This window comes from Ovis canadensis, chromosome 19, assembly GCF_042477335.2.
Source record: "Ovis canadensis isolate MfBH-ARS-UI-01 breed Bighorn chromosome 19, ARS-UI_OviCan_v2, whole genome shotgun sequence".
Lineage (NCBI taxonomy): Eukaryota > Metazoa > Chordata > Mammalia > Artiodactyla > Bovidae > Ovis > Ovis canadensis.
Genome location: NC_091263.1, coordinates 65,498,867 through 65,521,852, shown reverse-complemented (window position 1 = coordinate 65,521,852; position 22,986 = coordinate 65,498,867). Strand labels below are relative to the sequence as shown.

The 22,986-nt window shown below is 58.3% G+C and overlaps 3 protein-coding genes across 7 annotated transcripts in view; 1 reads left to right on the top strand and 2 right to left on the bottom strand.

The window, feature by feature from the left end:
• Window positions 1-663: 663 nt before the first annotated feature.
• On the bottom strand, window positions 664-8,995 carry LOC138424364 (laminin subunit beta-2-like; the record flags this gene model as incomplete). The annotated part of the gene is made up of 21 exons (XM_069561123.1): window positions 8,992-8,995; window positions 8,680-8,861; window positions 8,408-8,522; window positions 8,254-8,327; window positions 7,956-8,144; window positions 7,824-7,887; window positions 5,898-6,097; window positions 5,690-5,810; window positions 5,419-5,607; window positions 5,143-5,322; window positions 4,908-5,020; window positions 4,243-4,322; window positions 4,001-4,157; window positions 3,515-3,593; window positions 3,155-3,306; window positions 2,946-3,067; window positions 2,311-2,431; window positions 1,417-1,609; window positions 1,181-1,324; window positions 865-1,096; window positions 664-787 (listed from the first exon to the last, which is right to left on the bottom strand). Coding segments are annotated over exons 1-21 (2,835 nt in total), but the record flags the coding sequence as incomplete, so codon positions are not given.
• Window positions 8,996-10,289: 1,294 nt separating this feature from the next.
• Window positions 10,290-22,986, bottom strand: part of CCDC71 (coiled-coil domain containing 71) — a 48,319-nt gene continuing 35,622 nt past the window's right edge. The window contains exons 1-3 of one of the 4 annotated variants that reach the window (XM_069562366.1): window positions 16,435-16,562; window positions 14,769-14,842; window positions 10,290-12,017 (exon numbers count right to left, since the gene is read on the bottom strand). In XM_069562366.1, the coding sequence (XP_069418467.1) occupies window positions 10,565-11,965 (1,401 nt within the window). In that variant the 5' untranslated portion in view covers window positions 11,966-12,017; window positions 14,769-14,842; window positions 16,435-16,562 and the 3' untranslated portion in view covers window positions 10,290-10,564. Of the gene's footprint in view, window positions 12,018-14,025; window positions 14,125-14,768; window positions 14,843-16,434; window positions 16,563-22,986 lie in introns of those variants that run through there. The other 3 variants (XM_069562365.1, XM_069562364.1, XM_069562363.1) reach the window with 3 other exon arrangements.
• Window positions 17,115-22,293, top strand: KLHDC8B (kelch domain containing 8B). 2 transcript variants are annotated; one of them, XM_069562369.1, is made up of 7 exons: window positions 17,458-17,576; window positions 17,902-18,059; window positions 18,522-19,031; window positions 20,088-20,252; window positions 20,582-20,806; window positions 20,908-21,009; window positions 21,438-22,293. In XM_069562369.1, the coding sequence occupies exons 3-7, from the start codon at window positions 18,656-18,658 to the stop codon at window positions 21,632-21,634; spliced, it is 1,065 nt and encodes a 354-aa protein (XP_069418470.1). In that variant the 5' UTR covers window positions 17,458-17,576; window positions 17,902-18,059; window positions 18,522-18,655; the 3' UTR covers window positions 21,635-22,293. The 2 variants fall into 2 exon arrangements, with proteins under 2 accessions (XP_069418468.1, XP_069418470.1); XM_069562367.1 differs by lacking the exon at window positions 17,902-18,059 and having other exon boundaries at window positions 17,115-17,576.

The following is a 22,986-nucleotide window of genomic DNA, read 5'->3' as shown; positions in this document are numbered from 1 at the left end:
ATTCCCTTCCTCCTGGCCCAGCCTTGCCCCCACCCTCACCTGTGGCCCATCTACCTTGGCCTCACCTTGGGCTCCTGTGGCCTTCGTGGGCCAGGCCAGGCCCTCGACACAGTCTAACTCCTGGGATAATTGTTCCAGACATTCACACTGTCCCCTAACCCATGACTCTCTCTCTGCCACAACCTGGGCTATGACCCACAGTGTGACCCGGGGTAGACACCAATCTTGTGGCCCTCTTCTTGGCCTACAAGTTTCACGCCTCTAATTCATTAAGAATGGGAACTCCCGGGACTTCCAACGTGGTCCAATGGTAAAGGATTCACCTTCCAATGCAGGGGACGTGGGTTCAATCCCTGATCTGGGAACTAAGATTCTATATGTCCCAAGGCAATTAAGCTCACGCGCCACAACTAGAAAAGCCTTCACTGCACCTACTGAGCTTGTGCATCACAACAAAGACCCAGCACAGCCAGAAAAGAAGAATGGGAACTCCTTGAAGAGAGGAGCCCAGCCTGTAGCTCAAACACACAGGTGGCACTGTGCAGAGATTTGCTCTGTGGACCTAACAGGACTATGAACAAGTGAGCGGGGCTGTGGGTTGGTCACTGCCAACCGTGCCTCACCTGCATAGCCGGGGGCACAGAGGCACAGGACACGTCCACTGGTGCTGTCCATATGGCAGGAGGTCCCATGATAGAGGCCTGAGCCAGGGTGCCCAGGACAGGGGCAGGGCTGGCACCGCTGGCCTGAGCCCAGGGTGGGGTCTCCATAGTAGCCGTCCAAGCACCTGGGGGCAGTGGCACATGGAGCGGGGGCCTAGCCCCTCATCCTGACCCCTCCCCAACCCTTCCAGTGCAGCCTCACCTCTCACAGTGCTGGCCTGTGGTGGCTCCGCGGCAGTCCTGGCAGACGCCTGTGAGTGAGTGGCACGACTCGGCATGTCCATTGCAGGCACAGGGCTGGCAGCGTGGGAAGCCCCACCGGCCAGAGAGGCAGCGGTCACAGCGGCGACCAGCGCGGCCTGCCCGACACGTGCACTGCCCGCTTGTAGGGTTACAGATGGCACTGGCAGCCCCCTCAGGGTGGCAGCGGCAGTCTGGGAAGTGACAAGGCGATCAAGCCACGTAGAGAAATGACATGCTGGTCCCAGACCCCACACCCACGGGCCCTGAAGGCTCACCACGGCACCCGGTGGGCCCAAGGCCAAATGTCCCAGGCAGGCAGCGGTCACAGGTACGACCCGTGATGTTAGGGCGGCAGGGGCACTGCCCCCCCAGTGGGGCACACTCGGTGCTCAGTGAACCCTGTAGGTGGCACTCACACGCTGCCAGGAGAAATGGCAAGATCAGATGAACCCTGCGGGGCCCACTGCAAGCCCCACCTCCAGTCCCCCTCCAGCCATGGCCACATGCTCACCGAGGCCACCTCCATGGAGCAGGGCTGAGATGCTGCAGGAGAGGCGGGCGCAGGCCTCAGGCATGCTTCGGGGTGGGCTCACCCTCGCTGCCTCCAGGCAGCCCGCCTCATGGAGTTCCTGCAAGCGGCCAGAGGCCCCAGGGTCCACGGACCTCAGTCCAGGCAACTCTCCAACCCGCGGCAGGAGCACAACCTAGTAGGAGGGTAGAGGGTGGAGGGCAGGGGGCAGTAAGCCCCATGCCACTCACTCACACCTGCGCTGGAACTTCCGTTTGTACACACGCTGGCCTTTACAGCCCCTTCCTGCCGCTTTTCTGTTTCTCTGTTGAGTCTATTTCTCTTTCCTCTCCAACGGCCCCAGGGATTCCCTGGTGGCTGAGACAGCAAAGAATCTGCCTACAATGCAGGAGACTGGGGTTCGATCCCTGGGTCAGGAAGAGCCCCTGGAGTAGGGAAAGGCTACCCACTCCAGTATTCTTACCCGGAGAATTCCATGGGGTCGCAGAGTTGAATATGACTGAAACTCACACACACATCAGTGGCCCCAAACCAATCTAGGCAATGGCACCCTCGCTCTGAATCACTGCAGCAGCCACCCTCTAACAACATCTTCCCTGCTCCAATCCCTTCCAGGGCTCCCACTTCCCTAGGACAAGCCCCTCCTCTGGCCCACAAGGTACTGTGCGGCCTGGTGCCTGCCTGGCTCACCTTCGACCCTTGGCACAGGCGTTCCCCCTGCCTGGATCCTCCTCCCTCCCTCTCTCCACCTACCTCAGTCCTCTTGGTGCAACTCTAGGCCTCCATGACTCCCTGTCCCTGGGCCTGCTGCACCCACACTGTCCTGCTATAATTTGTGTCTCCCCCAGATGTGGTGGGGAGCCCCTAAGATCTCACTGAATCCAGGAGGATTGTGCCTCCCTCGGGTCTCCGTCCCTCCTTGGTCCGCCACAGCCGCAGGATCACAGAGTAGCGTGTTCCAGGTTCAAAGCAGAACGGTCTGGAAAGAACCACGGCTCTGCAGGGACCAGGGAGAGCAGTAAGGGTGGGCTGAGGAGGTCATGACCATGCAGTCCAGGAACGCTCTGTTTCCACTGTGCAGACACAGGGTCCGGTGTTTCATCATACGAGCAGTGAAGAAAGATCAAGGTGGAACTAAACCCTGCCCTGTTTTACATTAGGCCCCTGTTTTGAATGTTCTATGACGTGTTAGCTTCAGTGGCTAACACGTCATAGAACATGGTGGCTCAGTGGTAAAGAACCTGCATTGGCAGGCGACGCAGTTTTGACCCCTGGGCTGGGAAGATCTTCTGGAGGAGGGCATAGCAAACCACTCCAGTATTCTTGCCTGGAAAATTCCATGGACAGAGGAACCTGGCGGGCTACCGTCTATGGGGTCGCAAATGAGTCGGACACGATTTATCAACTAAACATGTAACATGTTGGACGTTTCCCACTTCGTTTGGGTATTGCTTCAAATATGTTGGCTACATAATAGGGTCTTGGTTTAGGGGTCACAGGGTTCAGCCTACCTGTGCACATGGGTCAAGGTCGCCTGGAACAGCTGCTCTGAGGGCAGCTGATGGGCACAGCGGGTACTGCGGGGCTGCGACTGGGCACGGACCCGGACTAATGCCTGCCACACTTCAGGTACCTAGGATCAGGAGCCAGCAGTCAAGGAGCTGCCCCAACCCACCACCTGGCACCACCCACCCACCTGCCTGGCAACCATGCCACTGACCTGGGTCTCATAGCGTAGGATGATGTCATAGTCCAGGGCGCGAGGCACTGTGGGTGCCAGCAGAGAAAGGCCAGCTCCGTCCACCACACGTACGAAGTCTGAGCCCCTCCCCAGTACAAAGCCAGCTCCCCGATGCAGGGGCGGGGGCTTCCCTGGGGTCTGAATGTGAGACGCAGACTCCTAGGCCCAGACCATTCCAGGACCGAGAACATTCAGGATTCAGGTTCCCATTCCTCTAAGATCCCAGTGACCCACAGCCCCAGGGCTTGGGCTCCTCCCTACTAAGACCTAGTGACCTATGACCCAACCCTGCCCCTCGGAGTCCTTACCCTGGGCAGCTGGTGGCTGTACTGGGCTTGCCTGGCACGTTGGAGGGCACAGCGAGGGTCACGCTGTCTCCAAAGTCGGGGCCCGAGCCAACCGGAGGAGGTCCCTGGGGCTGGTGGACAGTAGGGGGGAGCAGGCCAAGGGGCTCCCTGGGGGCAAGTCAAATGTCAGTGTCCTCCCATACTGTCCTGGCTGGGGATTTTATTTTATTTTTTTTGGCCACAGCTTGCAACTTGTGGAATCTTACTTCCCCGAGCAGGGATTGAACCCACAACCCTCAGCAGTGAGACCTCAAAGTTCTAACCACTGGGCCACCAGGGAAAACCTGTTGTGGGAATATGGACTCTGTTCAAGTCACCAGACTTCCAACCATGCTGATTCCACCCCTACCTGGACCTGCCTCACTTTCCTAACCCTGTCCGGCCTCTTCTTCCAACTAGCTCTCTCTGGACATGCTCTCCCTGCCCTTAGCCCCAAGGTGTGAGCCTTGATTTCCTCCTGCCCCTGCTGGACACTCACAGGCAGCCGTGGGTCAGCAGGCCGGAGGCTGTGGCCATGCTCTGCTTCAGCAGTGGCCTGGTCGAGGGTGGCGCAGAAGTACCCAGACTGGAGTTCCTGGCAGCGGCGGCCGTGCAGGTGGGGGCGGCAGAGGCAGAGGCCCTGCCCTACGGAACACCTGGGCCAGGGTGGGGATGGGGATGGGACCCAGTCGACTCCCAACTCTTCCCACTGGACCCAGACGCCCAGGCCCTGCCCTGTACCTGTTGCTGTAGGCACCCCCAAAGTCACAGTCACAGGGCCGACAGCCTAGGGAGTCACCGCTCAGACCCCAGAACTCAGGCTGGAAGAGAGGAAGGTGGGTGGAGGAAGGAGAGGAAGACGTGGGCAAGGAGAGGACCGTCAGGAGCCCGGGGCTGAAAGTATACGGGGACCAATTGTAGGAAGAAGTCGGGGGGGGGGGCGGAGCTCAGGGCTTGAATGCTCTTCTGTGTCCATCTGGGAAGGCTAGAGGGGCCCCTGGTGGACTCCTGCGCGGCTCCACAGAGGGGAGGTAGGAGGCAAGAGGATGAGGACACAACCAGGAGTAAAATAAAAGTTAAAGGACTTGTTCAGGGAGAGACAAGAAGGGGATGCTCCGAGTGCCTGTTCAACCACTTTTACTGTGAAACACCTTTAAACTCAGCGCACCATACTTCTGCTACTCTGTCTAACTGCTTTTCCTTCTTCTGTTCCCAAAGCTCCCCGTGTTGGCTCAGCTAGCCAAGGCGGCCCTGACTCTGGTGACCAGGTCAGGACGTGGCACCGACCCACCTTCAAGGCTCAGTCTGCAGTCACGCTTGTTACCGCCTGGTACTTGTCAGCTTCTAGAAGCTCAGCACCCCAATTCAAGGTCAGATCAGAAGGAGGGGTGGGGGTCAAGCCTCACCAGACAGCGGCTGCAGTCCCGTCCAGAGACAAAGCGTTTGCAGTGACAAGCACCGCTGGATGGATCACAGGCATGAGTGCCGGGGACCCGGCCCCGGGCGTCGCACCTGCAGGCTAGGGCACACGGCTGTCAGAGTGCTACGAGACTGCTGCGGGGGCCGGGGGGCTATTAGGGCAGTAACTGGGGACACAGCAAGGAGGACCTGGGGATGGGGGTCACACTGAGGGTCACTCACGCTGGCAGCCTTCTGACTGGGTGAGGCTCAGGCCATAGTGACCTGGCCGGCAGGAGTCGCAGCGCTGGCCCCAGACGTGAACTTTGCAGCGACACTGCCCAGAGAGGAGGCCCCGGGTGGCGTCTGTGTAGGCATCACACAAACCCCCTTCCAGGGCACCCACAGGGTCGCAGTCACAGGCTGGATCAGGGGTCAGACGTGGGGACAGTCAGGTCAGAGGTCATGTGAAGTTTAAGGATCAGGGTCACAATTGGGGTCGGGGATTGGAGGGCTCACGTTTGCAGGAGTGAAGGGAGCGGGGGTCCTCCAGGGGGTCCCGGTGGAAGAAGGGCTGGCAGAGCTCACAGTGGCGCCCGGCTGTGTTGTGTTGACATGCATCGCACACACCTCCACTCACGTTGCCAGATGCAAGATACACGGCCATGTCAAAGTGACAACTGCGGGCGTGCCCGTGGCACTCGCATTCTGGAGCCAGGCAAAGAAGGTGGGTATGGAGTGGGCTGACCCATGGCAGGTGTGGCCAGACAGAGCAGGCCATGGCACCTACCCTGGCAGGCGTGGGGGTACCCAGGCTCTGCTGCCTGCCACGGGCGGTCCTGGTACAGGCCCTGGCAGCGTTCACAGTGGGTACCAGCGGTGTGGTGGCGGCAGACACAATGGCCATGCACCTGACAGGGATGAGGGCAAGAGGAGTCGGCCCTGGTTCCCCGGCTCACCCTCCCACCAGCCACTGGTGCCCCTCCGGGAGCACTCACCATGCCTTCCACGCTGGGTGGGGACCCGGGTGCGGGCCTGCACTCAGAGGCATGGCCGTGGCACAGGCAGCTGCCTCCAATCACTAGCTCATAGAGAGCGTAGTAGTAGAAGGGGTGGCCCTTGAGGCCCCCCAGGGGCCTGTCACCCAGTGTGTGCAGTTTGGAGAAGTTCACACGGAGGTTGGTCACATGCAGGAGTTCTGGAGACACATGGAGAGCCCTCAGGTGCATAGGGGCTGTGATCCCTCTATGCCCAAGATGGAGGAGGAATTGGGGGGGATTTCTCCCCTCTCTAAATCACTGAAGCCACCTCCTCCAGCACCTGCACTGTGCGATTCTCCCACCCTAACCCCCTGAGTATACCATTTTAGGATGACCACAGCCCAGTGGCGATTATCCCACCTCTGCACTGTGTCAGACCTGCCATCACCCCGGGGCTGAGACAGGCACACCTCACTGCTCCCTGGACACCCCTTTCCAGTATCGCTAGATACGGGAAACCTGCTTCCCCAGTGCAGTAAAGGACCCCACTCCCCAGCCCATCACTAGACTCAGAGATCAGCTCATCACCCAGGCAAACCACGTGAGGTATGTGTACTTATGGACTGCCCATCTCATTTGTTATGTGAGCTCCAAGACAGTTACCCTGTCTATCTGCTCCACTGAGCACTGCCCAGAAGATGCCAGGCCCACACTGGGGCTCCATGGGTCCACAGCCCCCTTTCTCTACACAGCTTAACTCAGTTACCAAGCCAAGGCCACCTCCTGTATCTCTTTGTCAGAGGTCCCTTTTCTGATCAGAGGAGCACACCTCTAGGCCTCAGAAGGGCGAAAGGTGTGTGTGCACATGCACACCTAGTAGTGGTAATAACCTAAGTAAGCCAAGGTGGGTGGAGATCGTAGAACATAGAGGAAAAGCTACTTTGGGGTTTGTCGTCCTGTTCTGGCCTTCTCCCGGCCTGGTTCTGGGCTGCCCTGCTGGGTTATGTTATGTTTCTCTTGTCCTTTAACAAGATTTATTTTACAAGGAAGAGGTCACACCCAGAGACGCGCTGGCGCCACCTGGTGGCAGCTTCCGGAATGCAGTAAACTAAGGCAGAGTGGTGTTGGAGAAGACTCTTGAGAGTCCCTTGGACTCCAAGGAGATCCAACCAATCCATTCTGAAGGAGATCAGCCCTGGGATTTCTTTGGAAGGAATGATGCTAAAGCTGAAACTCCAGTACTTTGGCCACCTCACGTGAAGAGTTGACTCATTGGAAAAGACTCTGATGCTGGGAGGGATTGGGGGCAGGAGGAGAAGGGGACGACCGAGGATGAGATGGCTGGATGGCATCACCGACTCGATGGACGTGAGTCTGAGTGAACTCCGGGAGCTGGTGATGGACAGGGAGGCCTGGCGTGCTGTGATTCATGGGGTCCCAAAGAGTCGGACACGACTGAACTGAACTGAACTGTTCGAACTGAAGGCGGGGTGGGAGGGCAGACAGTGGACCGTGAAGGGGCTGTGATGGGGAACAGGGACAGCGGCTCACAAAACAGACAGTTTATGGGGTACAGTGTGATGAGTAGAGGTGGGGGATAAAGATTGGTCTGGCAGGGCCAGGAGTGATGGGGACCACAGTAGGGCCTCCCCACAAAGGACTTCAGTGACGGGGCAGAAACATAAACTGCTAGCATGCTGGTCCCTGTGCACTGGGCGCGGGTATGGGAAGCAGTATCGGGACATGGACAGGGAGCCATAACAGGGACCCCAGTAGAGGACCAGCACGCGGCAGGGCTGGGAAACAATCGCTGGGGTGCTGAGCTGGTTTGCCTGCCGCTCTGCCCCACTAGTGCACAAACTTAGGCAGGATCTCTCCTCCCACAGGCAGGTTTCTGGTTTTCCTGACACACAAGGAATCCAGGACTGACCGTGGGATAGTTACCCTGAATCTCCGTGTTGGTTGTGTTCTCCGCCAGAAAGGCTGGGTCCAGAACTTGGAAAATTACCTGGGAAGAAGCAAGCCTGAGCCTCTGGCTTCATGCCAGGGCCCCACCCTCCTTCCTCTGGGCCTGACCTCTCCCTCGGTGGCAGGTTCGATGTCTGAGTAACGCTGGTCACAGACGAGGTCACTGACTCTGTGGCCAGGGCCAGGAGGGATCCCAGGAAAGAGGCCTGAGCAGTTGTGGGCGAAGTAGCGGAACACATGCCAGGAGTGCCCATGGTCCACTGAGCGCTCAAGGAGCAGAGCTGCTGGGCGGAATGTCTGGGGACAAGAGGGGGTCCTTAGGTCACCAAGGGCACACATCAGTGGTGGCCATCGGGTCAGGGTTAGGAGGCAGAGAATAAGCCTTCAGGGTGGGGCACTGGGTCACCTTGAAAGTCATGATGAGGTGGGTAAAGTAAAAGGCACCTTCTAGGTCCAATTGGATGCTGACATTCTCAACGCCTGTAACCACAAGGGCTGCTCAGTGGCCAGGCCTTGACCAGAGCCCAGACCTGCACACAGGGGCACACGAGGACCCTCACCACTCTCTGCCTGCCACCAGGTCTTTTTGCCATCAGGGTCACTCTGGGAGACCACATTCTCAATGCCATGGCTTTTCCCGTCCCGAGAGTCACAAAAGCAGCAATTCTGAGAGTCCTGGAGAAGCGCCCGAGGAGTTACTTGGCAGAAAGTACATGGTTGGCCCCCACCCTCCCCCAAAACTTCACAGCAATTACCTGAACTCCCGCAGGAGCTGAACTTGCCCAAGAAAACCCAAAGATACCACCTCCAGAGGCCATACCCTTCTCCCTACCTGTAGTTTAGTGACAACACAGTAGAGTTCAGGGCCATGGAGGCCACAGGTGGATGAGGTTCGAAGGCTCTGGCCACGGCCAATAACCAGATTGCCAGTAGGTGGGTGGCAGTTGCCACCTGAGCAACCAGGCAGAGGCATCATGTCTGGTACCTCCTGGGCACTTGTTCTGGGAGCCGGGACTAGGAGGGGGCAGGGTCTGAGTAGAGATCCTAGGGGTACCCTCCCCCCACCTCACCCCATCCCCCAGGAAGGCCTGGTGATTTCTCCTCCCCCTCCAAAAGGCTCTCAGAGAAAAAGACCATCTCTCACCCATGGGTAGCAGCAGCAGCAAGGCTAAGAGAAGGGGGCCTAGCCCGGCTGGGGCTCCTGGGTGGTGGGAGCCAGCATCAGGCCTGAGAAAGAGGACGCAGAGTGGGCCCCTAGCTGGGCCTTCCTGAGGATCTGAGTGCGGCCCTCAGTCCCGTCCCCATACTCACATGGTAGCTGAACGCAAGGCTATCAGAGGCAGGGAGCATGTGGGGTGGGGCCACAGCGCAGCTGGGAGCAGGGAGGTCCCCAGAGCCGGAGAAACCAAGGGAGGCCGACCGTGGCTGGGGACAGGATATTAATGGCGGCCACCAGATGCAGATGGAAGGTAGGGAGGGCGAGAGACACACAGAGCTTCTCCGCCATCCAACGCAGCTGGCGCTAGTGGGGCCGAGGTTCAGACTAACCCGCACGGGCAGAAAAGACCTGATTCTCATTCAAATGAGCTTCCACCCCAGCCCTGAAAGGCTGTTCTCCAGGAGCCTCTGGGGAATGTGTCCCCCTCCCCAACAGCCCCAGACGCTGCCTTTCAGGCTGGGCAGCCAGTGAAGGGTTGGCAGATGGGCAGGGAGCTAGTTTTGTCCAGGGCCCAGGGCCCTGCCCCCTCTCCAAAGCAGACAGAACCGATAATGTCTAAAATGCACAAGCCTCTGTTGGAAAATGTGCTGAGGCTGGACCTGGAAACGGAGCACTTGGAACCCAGGCAGAGTGCATGCAGAGGCAGTGTGCAAACTCTCCAGGCTCAGCAATCGCAGCACTCCACCCACCCAAGAGTGTCCTGGTCAGTGAGGAGACTCCGTGGCCCGACAACCCAAAGCCACCCTGACCTCTGACTCAACCCCCAACCCCTTGCCACCAACTGGGGAAATTCAAGCTAGACCCTTTCCTGGAGGGAGCAGAACAGAGAACAGGCAGAAGTACTTCAGCCAATTTGGGCCTGGCCTTGCCCCTGCCCCAGACAAGCCCTGACAAGGCCCCAAGGTTTCAGCCACAGTAGATGAGGCCAGCTGTCTGCACTGCCCCTTCCCTGGCTTAAAAACCTGCGGCTGCAAGCTGCCCCATGGAGCCACCTGCTGTCCTCCTCCAAGGGACCTATCTGGGTAAAACACCAGGGCAACCCCAAGGGGAGGTGTCCCACCTGAGTGGCTCGGCTGCCCCGCTTTCACTCACACCCATGACATTCCCCAGACTACCAGGCTCCTCTCTGGCACCCTTGTTCCTGGGGCTACCTTTCCTATCTGCTCAAGCTGGCCTCCCAGCAGTCACATATGCAAAAAAAGACCACAAAGGGCAGGCAGGGAGACTGGAAGGTGGAAAGGTATAAAACGTGATAGGTGGACAGTAGACATACAACTTGAAGAAAAAGTCACAGTGCGCTGCGCCATGAGACCACCCCTCCCGTCCGCCCATCCGCCCCACCTCCTCCAGTCTCTGCAAGGAGGTCAGTGGCCCTTAGGGTCCTGGAGAGGCACCCGGAGTCCTCGGGCTTGTGGAATCCATGTGCATTGCACACTGTGTCGCTGGCCACACACAGACAACAGGGCTTGGTTTCCCTAAAAGTCACTGTGTCAAGGAGTCAGGGTGCTGAGTGTGGTGGCAAGGGCTGCAGTCGTATTACGGGGGAAAGGTTCACGCGGAGGACCCGCTGAGCCTGCTGCCGCACCTCGTCGTCTGAAGCCAGTCTGTCCACCTTGATGGCCCTGAACTTCAACAGCCTTGCCGTTCCAGGTCCGATCTGCACCTTAGGGGGTCGGGGCCCAAGCCGTGTTCTCTTCCTGGGAGGAAGGTCCTTTGCTTCCTCGGCCCTTTTCCTCTTCTGCCCCACAGTCTCAGGGCAGCTTTTCCGGCTCCTCCTTGCAGTCCTGCCCTTAGCAGACCCTTTTGGCCTGCCCCTGCCCCTGGGCTGGGTCCGAGCCACTTTTGCCTTGGCTCGGATGGCCTTGGCCCGCACGGCCTTGGCCTTGGCCCTGGTCTGCACTGCTTTGGCCTTGGCCCTGGCCTGTGCTGCCCTGGCCTTGATCTGAGCTGCCTTAGCCTTGGCCCTGGCCCGCACAGCCTTGGCTTTGGCCCGGGCCTGGGTGGCTGTGGCCTGTGTTTGAGCCACCTTGGCCTGGGCACGGGCAGCTTTGGCCTGAGCTGCTTTGGTGCCCAGAGCACCGCCATCTTTCATTCGTGGGCCACCAAGAGACCCAGTGATTTTGCAGGTCTTGCTCTGGTGCCCAGAGCCTTGTCGGGGTCCAGACCGGGGGCCTCTTCGAGCCAGACACTTAGGGCCCTTGCTTGTGGCTTTTCTGGGAGCTTTGAGCTGGGCATTCCCCAGCCTCTTCCCTGGACCTTTCCGCACCTTTAGGGGGGAGTCTGCAAGAGACAGCTGCAGTGATTGCGCCTTGGGTTTGGCGCCCAAGCAGGCCACAGGAGTTTTGAGGGGAACTAGGGCCTCAAGGACAACGGAGAGTCGCATGGCAGGGTAAACACCTGGGTAGAGGTGGGTGGGAAAGCCCACCGCCGCACCCTGGGCACGGCCGGCACTTGATTGCTTCAGGGAGCTCAGCAGCAGGTTGGTGGTAGCATGCTTGGCGAGGGCTGGGGTGGACGCTTTGGCCAGCCTGCCAGACAGTGGCATGGGGAGCAGCGTGGCCCGGCCCGCAGGCAGCCGCATGGCAGTTTGGGGAGCACTGGCTGGAGGTGATGTGGCAGCTGGGGTAGGGGCACGAGCCTGAAGTTTTGTCTGGCTTGGGGGGTTGGCTGTGCACGAACTATAGCCATAGACATCACCGCTGCGCAGGATGGTAGGCTGGAAGCCATCATCCCGCAGGCCCTGCAGGAAGGCCACAAGCTGGGCCTCAGTGGCACTGAGATCCTGGCTCATGGGGTTGAAGACAAGCAGCGCTTCCTCCAGGGCCTTCTTCCCCGCCGTGGAGATCCGTGACCAGGAGTGCACAGCTTTCTCCTCCACATGCTGCACCACCACGCTCATGGCATTAGGCACTGCAGGTCTGCCTGGGGATCCACAAATCAGCACCTGGCACCTCCAAGACAAGAGGAAGAGAGTCAAGAAGGGTACCACGATAGGGGCCAGGACAGGGAGACAGGTCAATCAGGGCCAGCATTCATAATAACAACCATGGACACACAGGGGCCTGCTCAGAGTGAAACAAGCACTCCATGGAGCAAAACCTCAAGCTTCTCCACCTACCAAGGTAGAGTGCATGCTGGGAGGTAGGTGGTGAACTCATATGGGTCAGTTTCTTCAGGATACATGCCCATAATCAGAGCCATCCAACCTACTGCTGGGCCCCTGGAAAGATCTGAGTTTGGCCAAAATCCTAGTACTAAACTCAACACTGGGAATACAGGTAAATATCTCTGTCTGCCGGGAGCCCTGTACAGAAGACAAGATAGAGATACTCTTAAGGTTCTTGGGATGCACACTGGCATACAGCTCAGCTTGCCAACAGGAGGATTCCCGAGAGGAATACCCATGTGGCATGTGAGTGAAGAACATGAAAGGACCACGTGGAGATGGTACAAAAGGGGGAACAGCCAATGCAATGGCTCTGAAGTGAGAAAGAGTAGGGCAAACCTGGTATGACTGGAATCTGTGGTCAGGGCTGGGAGGGTCAGCTGGAAAAACCAGTGAAAGCAGTGCAGTACAAGCTTTGAATGCTGTCTGAATGCCAGCCTAAGGGCCCAGACTTATAACCCAAATTCATGACCATTTCTGGCTTTCTGAGTTCCCAGCCAACTCAATCAGAGGTACAATTCCTAGCACTAGAGCCATGGAGAGCAACCCCAGAGAAAGAGCCAGCCTCTCCTTCAACAGAAAGGAAAAAAATGATGAGTAGCAGGTACTAATAAATTATCTCTAGACAATCAATGGACTTGAGTTTGAGCAAGCTTCTGAAGATGGTGAAGAACAGGGGAGCCTGGCGTGCTGCAGGCCATGCGATCTCAAAGAGCTGGACACGACTGACTGAACAACAACTAGACAATCAGGCAGCCTAGGGCCAGGCAGCCAGACCAAAGCACAAAGTCTGACAGTGGGAGCCACAGACTCCAAGTAAGATGCTTAGTGGGCCCAAGAGAGCTGAGCGGTCCTAATTAAAGCTTAGAAGTACAAAATTCGATACTGCCCATTTGGAGCTACTGGCAAGAATCAAGTTGTCCCAGGCTTCTCTGAAGAAGCTGCAGGCCATCAATCAGGACTAATAATCTAGCCCAATCTGGCACTGAGGGGTCCCAGAGGCAGCTCCGCAGGTGCTCAGGAGCATTAAAAGATCAGCTGGGATCAAGCAGGTCCCTGGAGCCAGGAGGTGCCTCAGTGCAGCTTCCTCCTCCTCCCTAATAGATAGCAGAAGTTTTCAGAACTCCCTGGAGGAACTGCCCTGGAGCTCTTTGTTTGGAAATATTCTTGGATCCTCAGGTGTCTCAGGCACTTCCCCTCTCCGGAGGCCATTCTCCAAGTACAGTCCTTGCACATGACTTTGGTTCTTTTATTATCCCACCCCCGCCCCCGCCAAGGGCTGTAGTTCCCAGAACAGTGAACTACTGTACAATAAGGATGTTGGGGGTAAATTGGGGCTCTTCCGCCCAGGTTGGCCAGGGCCCTTGGGAGGGGTCTTCTGGGCTTTCCAAAAGGCTCCGGAAAACAGAAGCTGCAGCCCGACCCCTGACTTCTCAACTATCCCTGGGACCGGCAGAGAAAACTGACAAATGCGGGACGAGAGCAGCCCTATCCAAGTGGAACCGGGGTAGGGAAGATCAGGGCCCTCAGGCTGGGAGTCCGCGTTCCTGGTGCCCAAGCCGAGAGTTGGCGCGGGGGACCTTGGAGGCAGCGAAATGTACTAGCAGGCAGTAGGAGCCTGACCGGGTCTCACAGCCCCAGGGTGGGGTCTCTGGGCACGGGGTTGGGGGGGGTGGTCTCATCCCGGTCGCCGGAGGGCGCTGGTCCCGAAAGAGCCGGCCATCCGGCCCACCGCCCTGCCGCCTCGCGGACGGCCCCTCCGCGGCGTGGCTAGGCCCACGGCCCCAACCTACCGGCGACGCCGCGGGGACCCAGGACGCGCCTCTGCGCCGCCTTCGTTGATCCAACATGGCCGCCTGCTGCGCACCGGAAGTCAAAGCGCTTCCGCTTCCGGGACCTGGCCCGCCCTAATGACCCTTGACCCCCCCGAGACCCCGTTTCCCCCAAAGTCTAGGGGCCGGACAAGTAGGAACCAGAGACGACTTCCTGGAGGAGGTAGCAGCAGGGACCGCTCTAAACCTTTGGGAGCCTGTACAGGAGTGTGAGGGGCAGAGGTGCTTTTAGAAGCCTATGGGCAGTCACAGAGGGTGTCTGGATGCTTCATCTGGGCACTGGTTAATAGCCCTCCTCATTCCCCATAAAATCCCAGGATCCTCTGGCTACTCTACGTTTCTCTGCCTATACAGAAGGGTCTGGGCAACTCTAAAGAGAAAAACACTCCACCCTAGGCCTAACCTTGTGCCCCTAAGCACCTCAGGGCCTCACCCCTGGTGGTTGGGGGTCTTTTGTGCCTTTAAGCATAGCCAAGATATCCAGCAGGAAATGCAAACTCTCCTGCTCCTCTAGTCAATGCTTCTAGTCCCCTTGTGTTGGTAAAGAGAAGAGAACTGTGGGCTCTCAAAGGCCAGGGTCTCAGAGGGTGCAATCAGGAAGTCCCACCTTAGCACTCTCAGTCCCCAGCAGTGGGTGAGCCCCATTTCTGCCCCATTCGTGGTTGAGAATTAACTGTTCATTCTTAGGACCAATTCAGCCTCACCTTCTGCCCAAGTTCTCTTCCACAGCTTCTCCAAAGCCAGCAGTGTTGCCCTCTGTATGCAAGTGGGGCCAGGCCTGTATAAACAGAATTCAATTCCATGAAGAAGCAGAGCCCAGCCTCCAGGGATGGCATGGGCCCAGATGTGTCCCGAAAAGAGGATACATCTCTAGTGATGTCCAGTCTAGAAGTCAATGCAAAATGGAGGACAAAAAAGGGTAGGTTCATCCCCAGTCTGTATCCCTTCCAAACATTAGAACGAGGGGAACGGTATGGCTGAGGGAAAGTGGTCTGAGGTATCTAGTTCTCTGAGGGGAGGCTGATCCTTCTGCCTCTTGGCACCCAATATATCTGGGATGGAACTCTCTGGGATCATTCATCAGGACCAAGTCTGACTTGACCTGGACTCTGGTGGATGCTGACTGGGATCAGATGAGATGAGGTTGAAGAGACCTCAGGGTGATCCCAGGATCCAGCCCTTGCTTTCCACCTGGCATCTTTTAAATATTTACTTGGCTGTGTTAGGTCTTAGTTGTGTCTCAGTTGTGTAGCTGTGTCATGCTTTTGTTGTGGCGCATGGACTCTCTAGTTATGGCACATGGGCTTAGTTGCTCTGAGGCATGTGGGATCTTAGTACCCTGAGCAGTGATTGAACCTGTATTCCTTGCTTTGCAAGGCAGATTCTTAACCTATGGACCACAAGAGAAGTCCCTCCATTTGGCATCTTTTCTAGCCCTGAGTGATGGACCCTAGACCCATATCCACCAAAGCAGAGATCTGGTGAAGATCTAGATGCGAAGGAGGCCAGTGGTCTTGAAGGGATCACCCCAGGAGGGAGTCTATGTGCCAAGGAGGAAAGCTAAGGCTGGGTCTCGAGGAGCCGCTTCCTAGGGTGGGAGAGGAAGCAGGACCTGTAAAAGACTCTGAGAGGCAGGACAAGCAACAGGAGAAAGCCAGGGTCACAAGGGGTGAAGCTTTGAAGATGCCAGCAAACTTTCAGTTAAGAAAAAGATCACAGTGCCCCTCCCCCATTTTTCATGGTGTGCCATGGCGACTTTGGCAAGACCAGGTTTTGAGGAGCAGTGGTAGTAGATGTAAGGTTGGCATTAAGGCAGTGGAACCTGTAAGAGAAGATGACTTCAAGAGTTTAATTGGAAGGAAGGGGACACTGGAGGGACTTCAGGTGCTGGGAGGGAGCTAAAGGTAGGATGCTTTTATGTGCTTAATTGCTGGCCAGGACAGGGGGAAGAGGCCTGGAAAGGGAATAGTGAGAAATGTGAGAGGGTGTGCAGGACAGTGTGAATACTCTAAGGAGGAAGGTACCAGTGGTTTGAGTGAGGAGCATGTTGAGAGAATGGAATGGGAGGATGGAAGCCTTCTAGCCAGGATCTGCAACCAGGCTTGGCACCATTTCCCTGCCGGCCCTCTAACTCCATCTGCCAGGCCCTGAAAGGGACTGAAGACTCTCTGGTCATGGAGAAGGCAGGCTAAGGTATTCATGCCCCGGAGCTCCTCTCAGCCCATTTCTGATGGAGGTGTGAGAATCAGTACCTTAGCAACCCTTGCTCTGATTGGAATAGTAATGTGAGGCCCATGTTCTGTGCTGGCTCCCAGAGTCCCCAGCAGGATTTGGTCCCTGCTGCCCACAGTGGGAACTTGCTTGACACACCCTTAATTGGCTGGTTTCCCTGTCTTCTTGCCACTTCTCTGCTGGTGCTTCTTGTCCTCATTTCCCACATTAACTGCACTTGTGTCTCAGTCTCCAGGTGTGCTTCTGGCAAACATGAGGCAGACTGTCTATAAAATAGGGACAGGATGGTAGCAAGCACAAACATCCATGAGGACCTCTGCTCTTAGGTGACCACTGACCTGTACAAATGGGCTCCAGCTCACAGACTCAGCCAGTACTCTTAAGACTGAGAAGATAGGATGAGCCAGGGTCTGGGTCTAAGGTAGGTCGGCCTCTGTCACACCAACTTGCTTTGGCCTGACCCCCGAGTTGGCTAGAGGCAGGCACAGGACCGTGAGGATGGACAGTCACAAACTGCCTTAGGCCCCACAGGATAAACCCAGAGTGACCTGCCTGGGAGGTCCGTGGCCTCTGACTCCATCCTTTGCTCAGTTACACTCCCCCACACAAACTGTCCCCACCCAGACCTGTGGAAGGGCCTGTCAAGTACTGAGGCTGGCACCTTCTGCTCCTCCACCCACGGCTAGCCTGGATGTGCATCACACAACCTCTTCTGTGCTCTGTCCGAGCTTGGGGAAGGGAGACCCAGCCATTGCCCCCGCCAAACGCCCAGGCCTTTCCCTAAGAGGCCTCAAGGGGGCGCCGCCGCAAAGCCTGTCGTGGGCTCTTGAGAGCGCAGTAGCGGTGGGCGGGCGCCCGCTCCCTAATTCCCCAGGTTCTCCTGGTCCGGCCCTTAGCGGGTGCTCCCAGGCTGGGTCCCGCTCAGAACCGCCAGCATCCTACACTGTCGTGAGGCCCATCGCCGCTTCCTTTCTCCCCGCTGCCCGAGGTCGGACCCCAAATCCAGGCCCAGTGTCCACGTGTCCGTCTGTCTGTTCACCCGTGTGCCGGTGACCCTAGGTCGGTGCGCCCTGCTCCGGCCACGGCAGGTGCAGGGTTAAAGGAGGGGGAAGGGTTTCCCCAGTCGGGAGGGGGGGCGAGGGGCGGACCCCGTCCAGCCCCGCCCCGCGCCGGAGCAGAGCCTGAGCCCCGCCGGAGCCCGGCCTCAGCCCCAGCTAGAGCCGGCACCAGCGGAGCCAAAGCCGTGGACCCTGCGCCCGGCGACGCCGGAGCCCGGGCCGGTGAGTCCCGCGGGAGCCACGCTCGGGGGAAGTTTGGGGCGCGGGATGTAGAGCCCCAAGCACGCTCGTCAGGACCCGCCTCCCTTCCTCCCCACCCCCCCCCGCCCCCCCCCCGTTACCGAGCTGGAAGTTTGGGGCCAGGAGGCCCTGGCGCCGGGGGTCCTAGGAATATGGCCCCCCCTTGGGAAGAGAGAAGCCTGGGAACTTGGGGATCTGCTGTAAAGTCAGCTATCCATTCCTGCTGGCAACGCCCTGGACTCTGGGAACCTAGAGTCCAGGGCTCCTAGGTTCCCCAAATCACCCTCCTCCCCTTTCCGGACATCAGGTCTCCAGGGACGGGGCATGGGCAGACCCCTGAGGATAGACCTTGAGGCGAAATGTGGGACTCTGGCCTCCAGCCCCTCCCCTCCCGGTTCCAGCACCCTGATCTTGGTCTTTTGCTGAGGAATGGATGGACTCTATGGGATGATTCCCAAACGGGATGTAAGGATACCCTGGAGTCTGATCTTCGGCAGTAGGTGGGAGACCCCAGTGGCTGTCCAGAGCACCCTGGAAGCCAGTAAGGGGGAGGGTCCAGTCTAACTCCACGGATGCAGAGCACCAGGGTGTGGACTGTTGAGGGGAAGGGAGCCGGGCTAGTGTGGAAAGTCCTATCCTAGATACCTTACCTCCCACCTAGACCTAGATTCAACCAGGGATCAGCTAGGTAAGGGCAAGGTATGGGAGGAGAGTTCCTCAAGCCCCAGAGGAAGTGGGGAAATTGCCTGGGTAACTGGGAGACTGCCCTTGTTCCCACTCCAGGAGGGAATCCACATCAGTGTGCTAGCCAGTGGGGGTGGGTCTTCCCTCTGCTTTTCCCACCAGCAGTTTGGGGCCAGAGTGCTCCTCAGTATCCTATCGGGCTAGTCAGTGGCTCTGACTCTTCATTTTTCATCTCTTCTGTAGGTGAAGACCAAGTCCCTGGACTGGCCCCTCACTCCCTTATAGCCCCCGTAGAGTCAAGATGAGGCCCCATCATGCCCCTCACTGAGGCCTGCAGCCTGAGCAGACACCATGGCCTGCCACTGTAGGTGAACAGCATGGCTACAGGAGGAGGCCGGGCCTTTGCTTGGCAGGTGTTCCCACCCATGCCCACCTGCCGGGTATATGGCACAGTGGCGTACCAGGATGGGCACCTGCTTGTGTTGGGGGGCTGTGGCCGAGCTGGACTGCCTCTGGACACTGCCGAGACGTTGGATATGGCCTCGCACACGTGGGTGGCACTGGCGCCCCTGCCCACTGCCCGGGCTGGTGCGGCTGCTGTGGTACTGGGCAAGCAGGTGCTAGTGGTGGGTGGTGTAGATGAGGGCCAGAGTCCGGTAGCTGCCGTGGAGGCCTTCCTGGCTGACGAAGGCCGTTGGGAGCGTCGGGCCACTCTCCCTCAGGCCGCCATGGGGGTTGCGACTGTGGAAAGAGGTGAGTGGCTTCCCAGGGAAGGTCCGTCAGGTGCCCCAGTAGCCTCCATTCTTTCCTTACTTGGTCCCTTTACCTTCAGAGGTTGGGTGGGAGCTGTACATTTTGCCTAGGTGCCCTGGACTTGGATTTGCCTCCTGTAGCCTTCCCTACCTAGCTTTGAGCTGGGCCAGCAGCAGCCTTAACTGCGTTTTCCAGCTGTGGGGTGGGACTCAGAGCCCTCGCTAGCTGCCAGCATGATGGGAGGGCCAGGCCACCTCCCTGCCCCATTCCTCCCCTCTGAGAGACCAGAAGGGGTGGCCCAATAGCTCCCATAGTTATAAATAGTCTGGGAGGGGAGGAGGGGAGCAGGGCCTTGGCTCAGAGCCCAGCGAGTGCTTAAATTCCTCACGCCACACAAACAAACCTGGGAGACGGAGATGGACAAAAGCCAAGCTAGCCTGGAGGCAGTTGCCATGGAAGCCCTTAGCTGACTGGCCATCTCCCCAAGGCCCTAAGACATGCCCCCAGCTGACTCTGAGGCTGTCACAGGGCAAGAACCTTCTCTAGTGAGAGGACAGGGTACAAAAGTGCTCGCAGGAGGCTCGTGGACAGCACCCTCATCCTGCAGCCCCAGGCTCCTTCTCCCAGTCCCCCAGCTGATCCCCAGAGCCCCCTCCCCACTCTGAGCTCCCTGTTGAACAGATCTCCATATGGCCCCCACCCCTGGCTTAATCCCCCCTCCTTCCCCCATGATAATTCCCACCTTGTGGCCTCCAGGTCTGACCACCGGTCCTGCTTGGATGCCAGACTTGGTTGCCATAGCGTCTCCAGGGAGACGGAGACAGATTATAATTAGATCAACTGCCTCCTGCTCTTCACTTGAAGGGGGCCTGGCCAGAGTGGGGATCCTAGCTCTCCCAGCCCCCACACCACACAGGCAGGAGGGTTTCTGCTGCTAGAGAGGGGTACCGTAAATAGGTGTGCCCCAAGCCACCCCCAGGCCTGACCAGGGCAATTGTCAGGCTGGAGGACTGTGGCCAGGCCCAGGGATAGTCTGTGTTAACCTTTTCTCTGCAGATGGTATGGTGTATGCACTGGGGGGAATGGGCCCTGACACGGCCCCCCAGGCCCAGGTTCGGGTATATGAACCCCGCCGGGACTGCTGGCTGTCGCTGCCCTCGATGCCCACACCCTGCTACGGGGCCTCTACCTTCCTGCATGGAAACAAGATCTATGTCCTGGGTAAGGACCTGGGGATATGCCAAAGTGGTTTGAAGTCCAGAAGCTTCAAATTTATCCCTATATGTTAGTCTGGGATGGTGGGACAAGAGCAGCTTTGTTGGGTTGAGTCAGGGTTGCTCTGAGGCTCTTTCGGTGGCCCTGCTGAGGCTGGAAAACCAAAGCCCAGTGCCTAAGGATCTTTGGGGTTGATCCATGCTCTGGTATGCACACAGCTGGGTATGGGTGGCAGGGGGGGGCAGTGGTAAAGGCTCAGCAACCTGGTAAAAGAAGGGCCTGCCAGGCCCACCCCCACTAGGGCTGCCTCCCAGGTACCCCAATTCCATTGGCAGGGGGCCGCCAGGGCAAGCTCCCAGTGACTGCTTTTGAGGCCTTTGATCTGGAGGCCCGTACCTGGACCCGACACCCAAGCCTGCCCAGCCGCCGGGCCTTTGCCGGCTGTGCCATGGCCGAAGGCAGCGTCTTTAGCCTGGGTGGCCTGCAGCAGCCTGGGCCCCACAATTTCTACTCCCGCCCACACTTTGTCAACACTGTGGAGATGTTCGACCTGGAGCATGGTGAGCAGTGGTTGGTGTGGGCTACCCTCCCACTCTCCATGGGATGGAGGGGTGCGGAGTGCGTGATGGGGCTAGCCCTCACCTCCTTGCCTCTCCTGCAGGCTCCTGGACCAAGCTGCCCCGCAGCCTACGCATGAGGGACAAGAGAGCTGACTTTGTGGTTGGCTCACTTGGGGACCACGTCGTGGCCATTGGGGGCCTTGGTAAGTCTCTGTGGGGCTTGGGATAGGAGGGGAGCCTGAGACAGGAAGCAGTAGCCCTCCACATGAGCACCACTTCCTGCCCTTCTCTAGGTACTCCAGGGGTCAGGACTTTATGAGTTTTCCTTTCCCAACCAGTCAGTGGGTAGTCTACCTGGCTCAGCCTTTGGGGTGTCTCAGCACCTAACTGTGGGTTCTGTAGTAGCAGGGGCCCAGAAGATAGAAACAGGAGAAATGACCACTGAATTAATGGAGAAGTAGGAATGTGAATGAACAGATGAATGAGTAATGAAATGGGGGCAATGGGTAGCAAGGGCTTGGGTATCCCATCCTGGGGCAGCATATGCTGGGCCATGCTATGGGCTCAGGGAGCAAATGAGCTACAGCCCTTGCAGCCTGTGCCCTTTACACGCTCTGTCTCCTTCCGGCAGGAAACCAGCCGTGTCCCCTGGGCTCTGTAGAGGGCTTCAGCCTGGCACGGCGCCGCTGGGAGGCACTGCCAGCTATGCCCACAGCCCGCTGCTCCTGTTCTAGTCTGCAGGCTGGGCCTCGGCTGTTTGCCATCGGGGGTGTGGCCCAGGGTCCCAGTCAGGCTGTGGAGGCACTGTGTCTGCGCGATGGGGTCTGAGTGCCTGATGGGACCTGTCCACAGGAGCAGTTCTGTGCCAGGAGCAGGTGTCTGTGGCTCCTTTCGCTGCTGAGAAAGCTCACTGTGGCTCTGTGGGGTGAGGGAGGCACAGGGGGGCACTTGAGACACTGCCCCTAGGACGTGGGGGTGGCCTTCATCTTTAGTGCAGGACACACAGACCCTTCGACCCACCTTTACTCCCATCCGTTCGTGGACCATGATGCCCAGCTCCACCCTTGCTCTGGAAACTACTGGGCCTCTGACCCACTGGGAAATGGGAGAGGGCAGTTGGCCTCCTGCCCCGCGGCTCGGTGCCTGCCTGGAGTTGATCAGGCCCACCCCAATGGCTATTCCTGAAAACTCCTCGCTGTCAGCCTGCCTGGAAGGCCCCCGTGGACCCAGAAGAGTTCAGAGAGGGCGGGAACACAGAGGGGTGTAGGCGTCGATGTGGGGACCTCCAGAGGGCCAGAAGAACATTGACTGTGGGCCCTTCACACTGCTAGCTGTGTGACCTCGGGCAAGTCACTTCACCTCTCTGTGCCTCAGCATCCTCATCTGTAAATGGGGACCTCGGGGACCTTCCTGCCCTGCCTACCTCACAGGGCTGTTGTGAGGACCCGGGGGTTCAGATGTGGAAGTAAAAGTGCTGCTAACTCCGGCTTGTGGCCTCTGCTGTGGACTCCTGTGTTACCTCTGTGTCCCTGGCTCTCTTCTGGGGACCTCAGCTTTCCTAGGGATGAGGGTCTAGAGGAGCCTTTAGGATCTGGCCTTAGTCCTCAAAGGGTTCTACTGTGTGTCTCAGCTCCACCAAAGCCTCCGCTCCTCTTCTGTGACTTGGATGACCACCGCTCCCACTGCCCTGGGTGTTAGAGCTCACAGAACAAATACCACAAAATTAAGATGACCTCCAGATCCATGTCGCACAGCATCTCCTCCAGGCTTCTGCTCACCTCCATGGTGGGGGTGGGGGTGGGGGTGGGGGTCCAGTGGGGGTTGGGTCCCTCTGTCCCAGCTGTGGGGAAGCTGTCTCTTAGGCATGGCAGTGTGGCCACTCACCAGACTCCCTGGAGGCAGTAGCCTCCCAGAAAAAGCACAGCTGCCAGCCCTGGCCGCCTCCTCCTGTCTTTGCTGCCCACCAGTAGGGGCTGCCGACTCTGCTTTCCCTGCAACCACACTGACTGCAGGAGGTTCACGGTTGGGCTTGTGGCCAGAACGGATCTGGGGTCCTGGAACCCACCTGCTGTGTCCAAGGTGACCCTCATGGGCCGTTAGCACAGGCGCCACGGCACAAGCAACAGAGGAGGCAGGCGGAGGACCCAGCTTACTGTTCTCCAGCCTCTGAGACCTCTCGG